The sequence below is a fragment of the Stegastes partitus genome, unplaced genomic scaffold, assembly GCF_000690725.1.
Source record: "Stegastes partitus isolate 25-593 unplaced genomic scaffold, Stegastes_partitus-1.0.2 Scaffold875, whole genome shotgun sequence".
NCBI classification, from domain to species: Eukaryota; Metazoa; Chordata; class Actinopteri; family Pomacentridae; genus Stegastes; species Stegastes partitus.
Genome location: NW_007578606.1, coordinates 170,405 through 186,843, shown reverse-complemented (window position 1 = coordinate 186,843; position 16,439 = coordinate 170,405). Strand labels below are relative to the sequence as shown.

The 16,439-nt window shown below is 42.9% G+C and overlaps 1 protein-coding gene across 2 annotated transcripts in view; it reads left to right on the top strand.

Annotated features, from left to right (window-relative positions):
- The window catches only part of rapgef2b (Rap guanine nucleotide exchange factor 2b), a 115,172-nt gene that overhangs the window by 77,475 nt on the left and 21,258 nt on the right, over window positions 1-16,439 (top strand). Inside the window, exons 8-10 of one of the 2 annotated variants that reach the window (XM_008293334.1) lie at window positions 8,623-8,754; window positions 14,042-14,219; window positions 16,171-16,307. In XM_008293334.1, the coding sequence (XP_008291556.1) occupies window positions 8,623-8,754; window positions 14,042-14,219; window positions 16,171-16,307 (447 nt within the window). The remainder of the gene's footprint in view (window positions 1-8,622; window positions 8,755-14,041; window positions 14,220-16,170; window positions 16,308-16,439) is intronic. The other variant, XM_008293335.1, reaches the window with a different exon arrangement.

The window sequence follows — 16,439 nt, the reverse complement described above, 5'->3', positions numbered from 1 at the left end:
TTCTTCTTCTTCATTCTCCTCTGTGGCTTTGTGGCATTTCTTTTGGGGAAAGCAGCGGGGTGGCTGGAATAAATAAATTTTGTAAAAAAACGCAGAAGGTGGCGTCGCTGTGGAGAATCTAATCAGGCCGAGGAGCAGCGGATACTCCCAAAACTGTCAAGCCGCCGCCTCCTTCCAGAGAGACGGTGCAGCCGAGGGGAGGGGAGAGGGCAGGCGGCTCGGATGGACGTGATGGGGGTCTGTGCTGTGGCGTAGAGCAGCTCCGGGATGTTAGATTTTAGCCCGGTGAACATTTTTTCATTATGAAACCATTAGCAGCAGCAGACAGCAATGGAGTCCCGAGCCAGCAAGATAAAACCCCGGTAAGTAGCCTATTGACGTGCAGCGATTTCTCTCCATCTTTATTTTTTTTTTTCTTCTTCGTCTTTCACCCTCATTTACGACCCCCCCTCCCTCCCTCCCGCTCCAGATATGATTACCGGCCGTATAATGGATGTGCATCAGATTTCTATCGAGCCTGTGCGAGATGAATGAACGCAGGGCAGACCAAGGACGCTCCAGAAGGGCTGATCACAGGCTGATCATTGCCCTGTCGAGCCTCCGATGTGTGTCAGTGTGTTGTACTAGAAGCGGCCGCCATGTGCTCGCTGTCACCGAGGCGCGCGGACACGCGCGCGGACACGCACGCTCGCTTGAATATTAAGGATCTCACGGGCCCTCTGATAAACCAGCAGATGATCAAAAAATATCCCAACACCTGATCGGTATTTGCGCGAATATGATTTAAAGTTGCACTCATGTTGCCCTCTTGCATGTATCATAGTAAATTTCCTCTGGTTGAACACACACACACACACAGACACACACACACACACATAGACACACACACACACAGAGCGGTGCATCTGCAGCCTGTGTGTGTTTAATGACCGACGTCTCTGCCCTCATTATGTTTTACGACGCACTCAGATGACAATACTTGATTGTAGGTCCGAGACGCGTCCATGAAATTAACCACGCCAGATGTCATTTGCGCTGGAGATATAAAATGAAATAATACGCTGCCGGCAGTAAATCAGGGTTTTTTTTTTTTTTTTCTTGGGAGGTGATGTCATGTGCGCAGAGATGAAGCTCCCCCTAAATTCAGTTATCCCACCTTTTAGTGTCCACGAGCTGCCGAGGCAGGTCGCATTACACCCGCTCGTGCAGGATGAGTTATTTTAAAGCAGAAAATGGCTAAATCGACCCGTCGCGAGAATGCAGACTGTGTGTGCTCAGCGGGTGTTTTTCTCCCTCCGTCATGATCACCAGCTGGGTCTGACACAGCGGCCTCTGGGTGGTGGCGCTGTCCGTGGTGCTGGAAGCAGCTCCGGCAGACACTCCGAGGCCCGAGCTGATCTGCACTTGAACGGTAAACGGATTGATCGGCTGTCAGCGCCGCTGGCATCACTCACACACCGGGACCACACACACACTCTCACACACTCACACACACACTTACACACACACGCACGTTAAGGCAGGGCTGTACATCACACTGATGGACGCTTCCTGGGTCGCAGAGCACAGATGCCCAACGAAAAATCACCTTAATATTCCTATAATAGTCATAGATGTGTCACTGTTGGTGACATATCTCATCCTCTCTCCTCGCAGTCTGCGCTGCCTCCCTCAGGGAGGCCTGTGGGATGCTCAGGCGACCGGCGATCTGTATTTAAAGCATCAGATGCAGGAAGCATTCTGAATTTCTAAAAATGTTTTCTTTCTTATGTGTTAGTTGCTATTTGTTTACATGTTTTATGTCTTTTGAGCTGTAAAGCCAAAAGCCACACGTGAGTCTAGATTTCTGTATGTTAAAGCTCTTAATGCCTTTTGGGAAGCACCTTGAATTCCCTAATTGTTGGAAGGTGCTATATAAATACACATACCTTGCTTTGCCTTTAATTTTAGTAGCCTACAGGGTCTAAAACATGCACATATAAAGTGTGGTCCCCTTTTATATGTTGGTCTTACCTTTTATACATAGATGTAGATTTGAGAGGGGATGCATGGAGATACATCCTCCTCAGTATTTAGGACACATGCATTTATCCCCAGAGGACTTTAATTTAGAAAAAACAAACAACATTTAACATGATGGTGCCTGTTTGTGCATATGTTTGGTCTTTTCTTTAACATAGACCAACTCCACCATAAATTGATGCTCAAAGGGCACAACTTGGTGCATTCAGAATCACCAGACTGTATTAAATTTAGTGATTGGTGTTGAGGATTTCCTCGGAGAGAACACCCAGACCCCTGCCCAGTATTTATTTTTAAAAAATCTGCACCAATGCTTTTATATCACATTTTAGTACATGTCTGACATGGCTAGACCTTTATAATACATAGCTAGAAAGATGTGCTTTGCAATTGCACTGATACCTTTGTCGAAATAGATCTTTCAACATTGATATGACAGAAATCTAGCTAAAAGCACAGAGCAAAAACAGTTGTAACTACTCTACACACAACAAAACATTTATCGTAGGGTCACTTTAACGAGGTAAAGACAAAACAGCCATCAAGTAGCACATCATTCTAATTAAGGAATTGCTATTGGCAGCGTAGAATAGTTAGTAGTGCCAAAACTTGACTGGAAATCTGAAACACACGCACCTCAAGTTAGACAAAACAAGCCGAGTAGTTAACACCATGTCAATCATGTGAAACACGAGTACAGTAGACTAAGTTTGACTTGTTTTCTGATTTGCTGCCTTTCAGAAAACTGACATTGGGACACATGTCTTGAAGTTTTTTTCTTACTTTAGCACTAATGTCTACGTTTTTAGTTGATTTGTTTTTTTCGCAAACTTGCCAAAGGTCCTTAAATTCATATATGCATCCTCCTCAGCTCTCATTTCCTTGTCTTGTCTCCCTGCCCCTTCATTTGACTTTTGTTTTCTTATGTTTTTAGCATACAAATGGAGGCTTGTGTAAATATTCATTTATCCCAGCAGGAAACCCACCATGGGCTGAGTCAATAACAGCCACCAGATCTTATTACAGTAATGACATCACCCCAGTAGGCTCATCACCATTGGCTCCTATAAGTGCAATTCCCTGATTGCTTATCTTGCCTCTGAAGACCAGGGATTTCCATTCTTATGGTTGCACGTTATCTTTACTGCAACAAGCCACATGCTGTTGCACACGCTCACAGTCCAGTTCATGTTGATTTATCAGGTTTTTATGGACCTTTATGACTTTGTCTTTGGTTGATATCTTGGTCATGAATACTGTCCTTATCTCTGAAAGACCCAAACCTGTACCTTGTTACAGTCAAATCTAATAAGACAGATGGAAACTGTAGGTAGGGACTCAACACTGATAGCCGTCTTTGCTAATATTTTTTCCTTTGTTCACCTAAAATGACCTTACAATTTTGTTTCTAAACTGTTGGTAACATCACAACTGTGCAAACAAACCTGCTTAAAAAAAAAAAAAAAAATTGTCGCACAACTACCAAAATCTCATAACCTAGAGTTTGGAGTAGCACTGATTCTAGTGGCAGTGTGGATGATCGTCTCATTGTAGGTAATCATCTTCTCCTGTCTAACTCCTGCCTTGAGTGGTACTGACTGTTGGACCTGTATCTGGGGAAGGGAAAGCCCAGAGAGCATATCAAACCCATTTAATCGGACACCCAGCCAAAAGGATTTTAATCTCTTGATCCGTGAGGCTCAGGAAAGCGAGAAGCTGCCACCATGATCAGGGGAAACTCTGGGATGTGCCTGCTGCCTCTCAGCCTTCCAACGTTGGCGGTTCTCCATTTGATAGCGAGTAGACAAAGTTAAAACCACCCGTGAAATGTTTAAAGGAGCAGTGCAGCTTCAGGCACTTCAAGCTGCTCGAAATCAAAAAGAAAAATCATTTGGCTTGTTTTTTTTTTTTTTTTTTTGCTCAATGATTTAAACCTATTAAACCAACAATTGAAATTTGACTCTTTTCAGTGGAAGCACAGAGTCCTTTATGAGACTCTTTGATGCTTTGCACGCCGCTGTGAATAGCATTGTCCACCGAGGGAACGTCTTCACCCTCAGGAAGGGGCATCTCGTGTAGTTGCACCGATTCACCCCCAGCACATAAAGGCGGCGAAGAGATTGAGAGCCAGCCAGCGCTTCCACTCAGGGCTTCCACCCAGCAATCTAGGTCATTAGGTCTGCAGTGTAATTTAAGGAGTGCCACATCTGCTCACATGTAGGCAGAACTGAGTGTTGTGGCTCGAGCATTAGAGCGATGCTTAATCCTCCTGTGACAGCTGATTGTATGTATTTTCAGCTCGCTGTTCTGCAGAGCTCACTTCATTTGTTTGCGGGAGAACACTAAATTTGGAGCACAGGAGTACAGAGAGACCTATATAAGGTAGGGGGACAATCACAATCTCACGCTATGGCTGATGTTTAGTATATCACCAACAGACTTTAACTCGAGCGTTCTAACTACTATCGACTCTGCGGATCGATGATTGGGGTTAACAGCATGTACTGCTGTGTTGTCATGTCGCTGATTGGAAAAGCTTAATGAGTGCGTGTGGTCGTCGTCGTGCTGGCATCCATCTCGGCCCAGTCTCTTGCATGCCATTGGGCCGAAGAGGTCAATGGACCGCATGCTTATAGACTGAATGGACCCTGGCTTGTTGACCGACAGACGGATGACCTAAATGAGTGGAGAGAAAGGATTAAGTGTTTATTATCCTCCACCCTTTATCCCTCTTTCCTGCCCTCCCTTTATCTCATGCTCTTTCCAGGGGGAGGGGCTTGTGTATGGAGGGGGTTTTGTTTGCAGGCTAGTAGGACTGTTCTGGCTGGTTGTGGAAACCAGTGGGGATATTATTATTGACATGCAGACCACTCAAGTGCCTGGCTGGAAGGCCATATCGACAAACTCCACATGACCCGTCTTGTACTCTCAATAATGAGAATATTCAATTAATTTAACCCCTGTGCCCTCCCATCTATTGAACCAAAATGTTTAAAATATTGCAGCAATTCAGCCGTTTACTTGATTTCAAAGTATGCTGTGTTTCCTCTATGGCATATGTAAAGTATATTCTTCTATATTTTAAAGGATAAAGCTGGTGGCCTTCTGTATTTCTGTTATTGGCAGCAAAAAAATCAAGAACCCAGAATGCATCGCAGTGTTTTCTGAATTTCCTGCCCTGATATTGTCACTCAGCCTGTTCAATTTTACTAAAAACGTCCTAGTTTGACTAAAATCTTAGAATATAATTTTCAGGATTAATATTTAACATTTTTCTCGATTGTCAGTATTGTTACTTTATTAACTGGTTTCCGATAAAATAAATCAGTTTAAAATGTTCTCATTTGACTCTGCTGCTTCCTCTCTATGTAGTCACCTGTCTGTGGACTTGATTGGTTGCAAGTCGCCAGTAATAGTCTGTCAGCACAGAGGGGCAAATGTTGAAATTAAAATACTCTTTAATTAAACATAGGTATACCATAAATTTTAAATCTGAGTGATAGTTTGTTAAATTTTTCATTTCAATCTCATATGAGTATTGGTTCCAAATATCTGCCATCAGTCTCCTGGATTACTAATATTTGATATCAGTGTCAGCCCTGAAAAAAGCATATTTGTCACCTCCATTTATAATATTGAAGGAACATGTCAGAGCAACAGTGAAGCTCGCTGGTGTATTTTTGATACCAAGCGTCCTCAGCTTCCAGTAGTTTTTTTTGCCAACTGCGTGTAATCCCTGGGTACAAACCAAATTTCCTCAGGGATAACAATAAAGTTGGTGTTGTGCCTCAAAGCCACAGAACTCCGACAACAAATGTCTAATCATAAATATAATTAGTCACAGTGTCAGCTCCAAGATAGCTTCACTTTCTGAAGTTTTGCACCACAAAGACTGAAATGCTGCACCGTAAAAAAAAGTCACCAGAAGGAAACGTGATGAGGCTTTATCACTGCAGTTGCAAACAGACAAAAGAGATTCATCGCACATCATTGTCCAGGCAGTAATGATAACGTAGAAAGTCAGCTGGAGGCGTTCGGAGTGAAGTCAACCAGACGAGGGGATGGGAAATAGCAGCCTGGGGGGAGTTAGTGACTGACTGGGCCCTCCGGTCGACCATTTTGGTTAGTGCAGCCAGCCAGATAATTAAACGTGATGGCAATCTTTGACACAGTGTAATCACATCACACCTCGGTGCCACAGGAGCTCCGCTGTCTGCCTCTCAGTGTCTTGTCACTGACACAGAAAAGGAGCTTTGTGAATTGATATATCTCATATTCAAATTTTTTTCCCTCACAAAGAGCTTAGAAAAAGGTCTCCAAATAACTCGCCACACCTCCAAAATCATTCAGTGCCACAAGACCTCCAAGCTCCTCAATTTCATTGTGTCCTCCCTCTCATGAATGTTAAGAAGTCTTTTTTTTTTTTTTTACTCAAAAGTAATCTCCAATATTCCACAGTGATAACTCTGGCAGCAAAACACTTTTCCTCTAATCTACAACGCTCTTTAATTAAGCCGTAATGCAGATGAGCGTCTCAAAAGCTGGACGTTTTCTCAGCGTACGTTCGAGACTTGATGACGGCTCAAACCCATTTACTTGCAAATGAACCTCCCAAGTTGTATTTTAAGTCCAATCTATTCCATTTGTCATCCAAGTGAGACTTCACAGTGTTGCCGCCATTGAGACTGATTTCCAAAAACTATTCCGAGGCAGTGATGTTATTTACAGCCTGAAGTGCATTTTAGGTGGATGACGTTAACGCGCAGACTACTATACTTCAGAGACCATTTTACCTTTTATAGCTCAGCTGTGAAGCGCTAAAAGCCTGGATAGTAGCTGCACAATCTGTCTGTCACCCCCACATCACCATCTATTGAAGTTTATTTTATCTCTCAACTCCATCGTCTCACCCTTCTTCACCAGCACTTATCCAAAGCTGGGTCAAAAGTTTTCCCCCCATCTAGAGGGAAACGCATAAAATAACCCAAATAAATAAAAATCTAAATCTTGTTTACTATGGAGATTTCAAATTACGGCCTGTAGGAAACCTTGAAACCCAATCTCAAGATGTTAGGTTTGGCTCTGATTTCCTGCCGTACGATAACTGAGCCAGACTAGTTAAATCAGCCCCGTTTGACTTTTAGGTTTAAAAATGTAATATTGATGATCTGCCACAGCCAGAAGTGGAGTTGAAAGTAGCCCAGAGCGACGGTCTCCCTGCTGAGTATCAAATATATATTGGTAAATAAAACATTTAGCCATAAAATATTCACGTCCATCGACACCATGAACCAGTTTATGCCGTTTGATTATTCACCCCTCTGGCGCTTTAATCAAATATGATGAGTTTAATTTGAACACTATGTATATTGTAGAAAAATCTATGAAATATCAGTTAAAATAAAGATAAGCCTTACATTAAGGATGCATTAATTTATAATGGTATTAAACAGGAATAAAAGAGGACATGCAAGAAGCTGCTTCCAGTTAGTTTATTGTTTCCACGGTAATATTTCACATATAGAAACAATACAGCAGTTTTCAAATAAGAGCTGCTCCTGTTCCAACTGCAACATTTCTTTTTTATTTTATTCATCTGCCTCCTAATACTTCAGCAAGGGGGTTTCTGAAGTATTTTACATTTTAGGGTCATCTCCATAGAGAAGTAGGTTGGCTCATTTACAATATTGCTAATTACAGTTTGCCTTTCCGGTACTTCATATCATATGTATGAATTACTCAGAGGGATTTCCCCCCCATTACTGCCTCGTGTTCATTTAGGTTACTCAAGTTGCGTACCTTAATTAGGGTGTTTCCTTGATGTATGCAGTGCTCCGTGTTTGTTTGCTCAGTTGGTGAAAGGAATTCCTTTGCAGTTTAGTGGTGCTGAAAAAAAAAAAAAAGAAAACATTTTCACAAAGCAGTACAACCGTGGCGCTTACAGGTTAAAACTACCAGTAGATGTTTGATTTTGTCAGATTTTACATGATCAGGTTGAGCGTACTCTCCCCATAATTGTTCAACTGAATGTTTTTGACAGATTCTTTGAAAGCCACATGATTTAATTCACATCTCCATTTTTTCTGCCATTCCCTTCCTTTAATAATAAATCATGTGTAAAGTCGAGCTTCTGCAGTGTGACTAATTATTATTTTTTGCTCCGTTAACATTGTGTAATTGCGACTGTGGAATGAAGACAGAGATAAAGCCCTTTTATTCAGTAGTGGTGAATAAGAAAGAGTGTTTTAGGCTGCTTTCCAGTTAAAATCAAGGGGGAGCGATTTTTCGTAGAAGGTTCATCGCTGCAAAAAACAACATTATTGTGTTGGAGCAGCCAGTTTGCCTCTGTTCACTATCAAATGATAAAGTGGGGACAAATACTGGGGAAATAAGGAAATGCAATACAATCTACACAGGAAGAGAGTTTTATTTTTAGACGCTTAGTCTTTAATTTCCAGACAGACTGAAGGACAACATGCGGCCAAGTGTGTATCCAAACGCCTGGCAGTCAGCATGAGTGTCAGTGTGAGTGACCAATAGTGTCTGCTGGGCTGGCTGATACTGACCATCTGTGTGTATGTTGTGTGTGTGTATGTGCAGCTCCCCGCAGACTTCAGCAGACTTCACCTGGCCGACGGCTTACACCCACAGGTGACCCACGTCTCCTCCAGCCACTCAGGATGTAGTATCACCAGCGACTCTGGAAGCAGCAGCCTGTCAGACATTTACCAGGTAAGGCCTCCCCATGTTGGTGCTGGATCCCCAGCTCGGACTCCCCCGGATCGTTAAGTAGGTGTGATAGTTTGGTAACTAGTCGCTGTAGTCGTAGTAAAGAAGAGTAAATCCTGAAACCCCTCCTCTGTCTAGCTAGGGCCTCTTTTTTTTATTTTCACCTTTTTGAAGAATGAAAATACTTGGAATGCTCTTATGTTTTGGGAAATACTTGCCAAGAGTTAGATGGGACGATCACTGATAGCTGGACTGTAAATATGAAGCTACAGCCAATTATCACAAAGACTGTGGCCATAACCTGTGGGTTTTTCCAGTTTTTCAAGAATACACAAGCAAGATATCACGTTAATTTGTGATCTTTAGAGGTGCAGAATTTTCCCCCGTTTGTCCAGAACTAATTCAATCCTGTACACCCCGAGCAGTTTCTGTCACATTTTCACTGCAATATGTAGTCCTGCACTTTTTATGAAAACAGCACAACTATGGCTATAAAATAGACACAGTGGCTTTTGTGCAGTATTACAGTATTATTGACTGATTATTTTTTACTAAAGAAATTGGAATAATGTGGCGTAGACATATACAAATGTATCCACGTGCCCACAGATGTCACCAACACTGGAAAAAATGACATTCCTACATGTCTCCATACTGCAGTTCAGCTGAAAGGTCTGTGACTTTTCTTCATATGACTGTCATACCTGAGTCACTAGTGGCAAGGAACACACCATTTTGAGGTTGTTCAAAATCAGATAACCTCATTAAAATGCCACACTTAGAATGAAGTAATGCTGATGAAATATTACTATTTACAAAGCTGAACGTCACAGATAAGTTCAAGCATGGTTAGACATGCTTGAACTTCTGAAGATTTTTTTCTGTTTTTACAGATTCTGGCTCTGATAAATGGTTTAATTTTAGTGATTAAAAAACCCCAAGCATGTCTTTCAAGCTGCCAGCAGGTTTTAGGGTTTAGAAGGTTACCTGTTTCCCTTTTCTTCAGGCTACGCTATGCTAACAGTCTTCCGGCACTAGCTTCATATTTACCTCACAAAACAAGACAGTGTTATGAATGTTCTCGTCTCGGCAAGAGAGGACTCTGTGTTCTTTTTCCTAGAATGTCACATTTTTGCAGAAAAGTTTTGTGTAGCTCAAATAATAAATAAAAACTTGTTGCACCAAATTCTATTTTTAAGGTACTAAAAAGTCAGACGACAAAGTGTCAATATAAATGTATTCATGCCTTTATTTGGGGTACTGTTATTCAAGAATGGAATATGTTTATGTTAGGTTACTATGTGTTTAGCATAAACTCAACTTTTAGGTCATACTTCTGATGCAATCTGAGGTCAAGTCTGTGTGACTATGTTGAGCTAATGTGCAGCAAAGTGTAAAAACTCCTCCTTGTGGTGGACTGCCGTTAGTGTCATTAAGAGGGACAACATTATTGAGAGGAATTTAAAGACTTGGCTGCCAAAAAGGCTTTAAGACACTAATAGGAGGCTGTCAACGCTCAGCGGGAGGCGAGCAGACAGGCTGGTGGCTGTGAGCAGGTGGTCCCGCCCACATCCTGACTCCAGGTCTGGCTCTCATCACCTCCGAGCAGAAACACAGAACTCCCAGGGAGCTGTGACGTACATGTGAGAAGGAGCTTCATGAGCAATTTCATGCTTATAATATGACTTAAAGCATCAGGAGAATGAGTTTTGTGGGGGTAGAGAGTTATAAGCTCATAAATAAATAACACTGAGCATAAAAAAACTAAATATACAGAAGCAGCATTATTTTATGTGTTTAATTTACCTTTATTTAACCAGGAGATCTGTGTTCGAGGGACCCCTTGAATAACTATTCAACTCAAAAGAACACACATACGCAAAATCTCGTGACTGAACGTGCCCCGAACCCTGCGACTAATCCTCTTAACATAGCGCACCCACCCCAGTGACTCCTAATACTGTCACCTGCTGTGTGCCTGTTTATGTGTTTGTTTGTCGGCGTGCTTGTGACTGCGCTCGGGGGCGTCGGGCGCAATTATTTCGTTATGTTCGGGCCTATTTTCCCCCCCGACCAGCATTTGTGTATGCCGGCCGGTGCATTAGCTCGGTTTGTGGGAGTACAGCTTTATATTGCGTGTGAGGAATGTACGAGTGTGTGTGTGTCATTGCAGAGAAGTGTGTGTATATGTTTTGGCTTTGCTGTGGCTGGCTGGGGCAGGTTGAACAGGCTCTACTGTCCCCAGTCTGTGATCCTGGTCTTAGCGCCATCTGCTAGCAGCTCTGCGGCAGCCTCTTGATTTCCCTCTCCCTGAATCACAAACACTGTCCTGTTTTTTTCCTCTTCTCCAGCCTCTCTGGCTGGACCTCTGTTCTGATGCTTCTCCTGTCTCTAAACGCTATATGTACCCGCCTTAACTTCTCCTCTGTGTCAGTGTCTGTGTTTTTATCTTATTTCACATATGATCAAACTTCTCTGCTCAACTCCCAGATGAACTACTTGTATGCGTGCATGTGCTTTGTCTGTTTACCAATGGAGGTGGCTTCAGTGCCTCAGATTTGAGGATTTGCTGCCTTTGTGTGTCTTTAATGATAATAAAGTGATTATGTTTGGGGTTTGGATTGTTATTTGAGCAATGCGACTTTGTCACTTTTGGCTCAGGGAAACAATAGTTTTTGTACGTGCGACCTTCTGCCAATAAAATCTTTTCTTTGTTTTTTTTGAATGACTATAGAGTCCTCTCTCATCCAGAAAGAATATTTTTATGTATTTCATGTTGCAGAAGTACATTTGTCTTGCTTTCTAATCATTGCCTGAACCCTCCACCTCCTTATTCAACGAGGAATAAATGGCGGTCATTAAATAAAGGACACAGGAGGTATTTTACTTTTGTGTATGAGTTACCTGCTCGAGATCACAAGCGCCCTTATCGAACCGTTACACAGCTCATACTGCGCACCCGTAGCTAAAATGGCGTTTAAAATAGAGGAAATAATTCAAATTAATCTCTTGCTATCCTAGGGTACCCGGCATGACTCCTTAAACTGTTTGTTTTATGCGACAGTGCTCTTTTATTCTTAGCTAAAGTTGTACCCTGCAGGTTCCACAATAACAGCGTGGAGTTATAGATACATGCTGTCCTCACTGGGGGTGTTTTAGAACACGCGTATCAGAGGAGGTTTGGTTCTTAACGCTCGAGACCACAATAAGTTGATGGTACAAAGACATATGGTGGCATTAAATTTTAATTTTATTCTACATCACATTGTCTCAACCCTTTATTGATGCCGTTACAGAGCAGGCTGGGGATCGGATTATTGATGGCAGCAATGAATAATCTAACCACGAGGCTACTCTATGCTGCTCTAATCTCCACAGCCTCCTCTGGCCTGTACGACGGAAGCACCTCGTGAAGAGTCCCATATCATTCTCACGTCACAGCCAAGATGGCGCGCTGTTTGTGTCTGAATAAATCATGAAATTGGTCCTCCAGAAGGACTTTGAAAGCATTGATCCAAGAATAGCCCTGATGAAATATTAACAGCACCTGACTTGCCCACTGACTCTTAATGCGTACCGAACATTTATGGATTTTTGACACACGCACGACACGAAAACAAGCCTGTGCATGAATACAAAGGTGCTCAGACAATCTGCATTTTAAATAACGTGTGTAAGTGGTTGGATTTTAACAGCCTATCTCCATGTGCCGTGTTAAGTGTTTTGCACCCTGTTGTAAAAAGCAAATGAAGGCACTGCGGTGTATATGAGAGGTGTGCATCCTCGGGTCTCTTTTGTGGTTTTATGCCTTGTAAATTATTGTGTGAAGTATCATGGACCGGTGCTCTTAGTCTATCTGTGAAAAAGGGGCAATGAATATGCAGCTGTTTGGTTTTAAAACAAAGAGTGCTCAGGAAGAAATCCTTCCATTTTCAGCTCTGGAAAGACAGTGTTTGTACTACGTATGTTTTAGTTTGTGTTTATTCGTGATAGTTTGAGATATAGTATATAATATTGCTTGCATCCTCCTCCTAATCTGTGACTCCATCCGAAGGCCTCAAGCGGACACCCCACATCATCTTTTTGCGAACCCCGCCCTGGCCCCGCCCGCCTGGGTGTGCACCAGTGACGCCCAAATGGCCAGTCAGACGCTGAATCATTAATGAGCCTTTTGCACATGGCGTTTGAGCAGAAATGACATAGGGTTTCTGTGAGAGACTGGGTACGGGGACTCAGAGCATTAAAAAATTAAAAGCATTCTGACAGTCAGGGAGGTGAAGATGCGTCTGGCTCTGGGATTTTGTGGACAGTTTGCAAAGGCAACCTTTTCTTCTCTTTTTATTAAGAAGCTTGAGGTTGGGCACCACGTTGGGGTAAGAGGGTGCGTCGTTGGGAGGTAGCAGAGCCGATGTTTTGAAGCCCTTTTCTCCAAATGCTTTGATTTTCTCTGTGAGAGGTTTTCATGTTGTCTGAGCAGGAATCAGGCAGTATGGTCCCGCTGTCATTTATAGAAATATTTTCTTTGATGATGGCAGAAGAACTCCGTTAGTATCGCTCATGCACAAGTAATTGCATTACGTTCGCTTCTCATCTTAGTTCATTTTCCCGGCTCCACACATATTTCATCTTGTGCTTTCAAAGAACAGGATCTGGCTGCGAGGCAGGCTGTGGAGTTTGCTGAGAGGGAGAGGAGAGGAAAGTTGGGAGTTAATTAGCTTGTTACTATGCATAGCAGACTGTTTGGTATGCAGTGTTGACGCCTGTCTTTCTCATACTGTACTGAATACCTCTTATCCGTTTCACGAAATGGGTCAAATCTGCACCACAGTTTTACAGACTCTTTTTTTTTTTTTAATTGCTTTTGGTTGGAAATGTGGCGTGTTGCAGCTGATGTTTGTACTGTAAAATGACTTCAGCAGGACGTGTGTATGTGCTGTGCAACCTCTGGCTCTGTTTCTGAAAATTTTACGCTGGCTGTTTACAAATGTGTTCACTCTGCCTGCACTTTGACAGCTGATCATGAGTGGGGCTTTACTTTTGAAGCATTTTGCTGAGAATCTAAAGCTTTGTTTGCTGTGAGCATGCAGCTAGGGGGTTCAGTGTCTCGCTGATAGACACTTGGACAAGGAGCAGGGCTGTAGATGGACACGCTGGTCACTGCAGAGATCTGACCTTATGGTCATTGGACAGCTGTAGTTTTCCACCTGCTGCTGCTGAATGGAGACGCCAAATCCCTGCTTGTGTCCATCACTAATCACTGACTCATCTCTCGTCTGTTTGCTCCTTTTAGGCCACAGAGAACGAACCAGGTGACATGGACCTGAGTGGCCTGCCGGAGACAGCCGTCGACTCCGAGGAGGACGACGATGAGGAGGACATCGAGCGAGCGTCGGACCCCCTCATGAGCCGGGACATCGTGCGGGACTGCCTGGAGAAGGACCCGATGGACAGGACCGACGATGACATAGGTGAGCACCCGCTTGAGGATTTGATTTCCTTTTATTGTTGATGTTGCAAGTTAAAACACAAACTGAATACGCTGCAGTGTCTGTGTCTCAGTGCAGCTTATGAACGCCACGGTTGTAAACAAAAACGTGGCTTTGCAGCGGTTATTTTAAACAGGTCCTGCCTATTCTCGTGCATGCCTCAGAGTGCTGTATTTGCATGATATCTTTGGAGAATGCTGTGAAAGATATCAGTAAAGAACACAAGCAGCATTGTTCCCGGCTGGGACAGCACTTCTTGTCCCAATTTTAGATTAATTTCCTGCTCTATAAAAGCCACTCCCTCCTTTCTTATTTAAATCGGTCACAGTAAATTTACATTTGTCTGAAGTCTGCACAGCTCTCATTTACGATGTCGGCTTTCGAGTAATTCTCGAAGCCACATCAAGCTTGCAGTATCATATCCCTTAAAGCTATGACTCAACTCCAATGACAGCGATAGGCATGTTGTAAAAAAAATAAAGAATAAGTATGCACACTTAAAGCTTAGCTACAGATGTGGACTTGGGGAGGATGATGCATTGGATGTAGAGAGAGTAAGAACAAGTGCCAACCCCCTCCCCCCCTTTCGCTGATCTCCCTGCTGCACACCCCTCCCTCTGCCGGCAGGCTTTTCTAGGTCACTCCGGCACATCCTCTCGCCTCACCTCTCCCAGCACATTAAACTTTCAGTGCTTCCGCAGCTCCACACACAACGCTGTTGCCATGCCAAGCCCAGGTCAGCCAGTACACCAGATTGCTGCTGGCCAAGTAGAGGGATGGATGGTAGATGGTGGAGAGAGGGGGTATCTTCCCTCTTTCACAATAAGTGTGTGGTGCTGCAGAATGTCCTGGATCTTGTATTACAGACAGCATTTCCCCTCAGTGACACACCCAGTCAGATGGAGCCAAACTGAAGCATTTGTTCACCCAGATTATAAAACTCGATCGTTTTACTATTTGCAGATAATAGCAGACAGCTGTTTTGATTTGATACATCCGCGTTTTACTGCACACTGAGATTTTTGCAACCCTGAACAAGGGATTGTGTGTCAAAATGATTGATTTGATTGGAATATTAGAATATAGAATGACTGTCAACGGAATTGCTGTTTGTTCATCTGTTTTATGCACTTTCTATCTATTGCACCTTTGTTTTTCAGATCACTTATGTTATTCATTGCTGTTATTTGATCAGTTTTTCATTACATGTCTGTTTTGTAACCTTTCAGCTTTAAGTTCTGCTTCAAAATTAGCCAGAACATTCATGTTAACGTTAACTAGTCACACAGAAACAAAAATGTGTATCTGCTGCTCCACACATTGAGACAAATATATTCAAATGTTAAAAATGGTAGATCAGAAACATTATTAGAAAACATTACTCTGTATAACCTACACACACTTTTTGCTGAAGAAATAAAAAAAAAAACTGTAGAATTTTGGGGGATTAATTTCTGAAAAGGCAGATGCTTGGTTTTCTAGTGCTTTGAAAAGAAATATGGTAATTCTATACAGCTATTAGCATAGTTCGATACCTCCAGAGATATGTGAGGAAAGTAGTTTTTTGGCCATGTACATGAATAATAGCTTTAAACTTTAAACTGAGTCTGATTTCAGCTGTGGTTTAACGTCTCCAGTATCTCCTTTAACTCACACAGAGGTCACCGAGTGAATTGTCAGCGATTATTCTTGGCTCGCCTTAAAGTTTATATCAATAGAATTGATATTTGGCTTTGCCTTCTCCACATAATGATTCCTCTGTAGGCTGTATATTCATTGTGTCGATGATCCATTTCGATGCTCATGCCTCCTTGGCCGGATCGAGGCCAATGCAGGCTTGCCAAGAGCGCTGCCTGCCCTCTGTAGTGTCAAGACTCCGTTTGCTGTTTTTCTTAAACTCCTCCACTGTCTCTCTCCTTTGTCCCCCTCGCAGAGCAATTACTGGAGTTCATGCATCAACTGCCAGCATTTGCCAACATGACCATGTCAGTGAGGAGGGAACTCTGCGCTGTCATGGTTTTCGCTGTGGTCGAACGCGCCGGCACCATCGTTCTCAATGATGGAGAAGAGGTGTGTGTTGGTGCATATTCATGCACACATAAGCCCTGTCCTGTTACTGTCTCTTGCCGTAGCTTGTATTTATATATGTGTGTGTGTGTCTCGGAGAACTGAACCTTAGTCTCACCTCTTCACACCAATGAA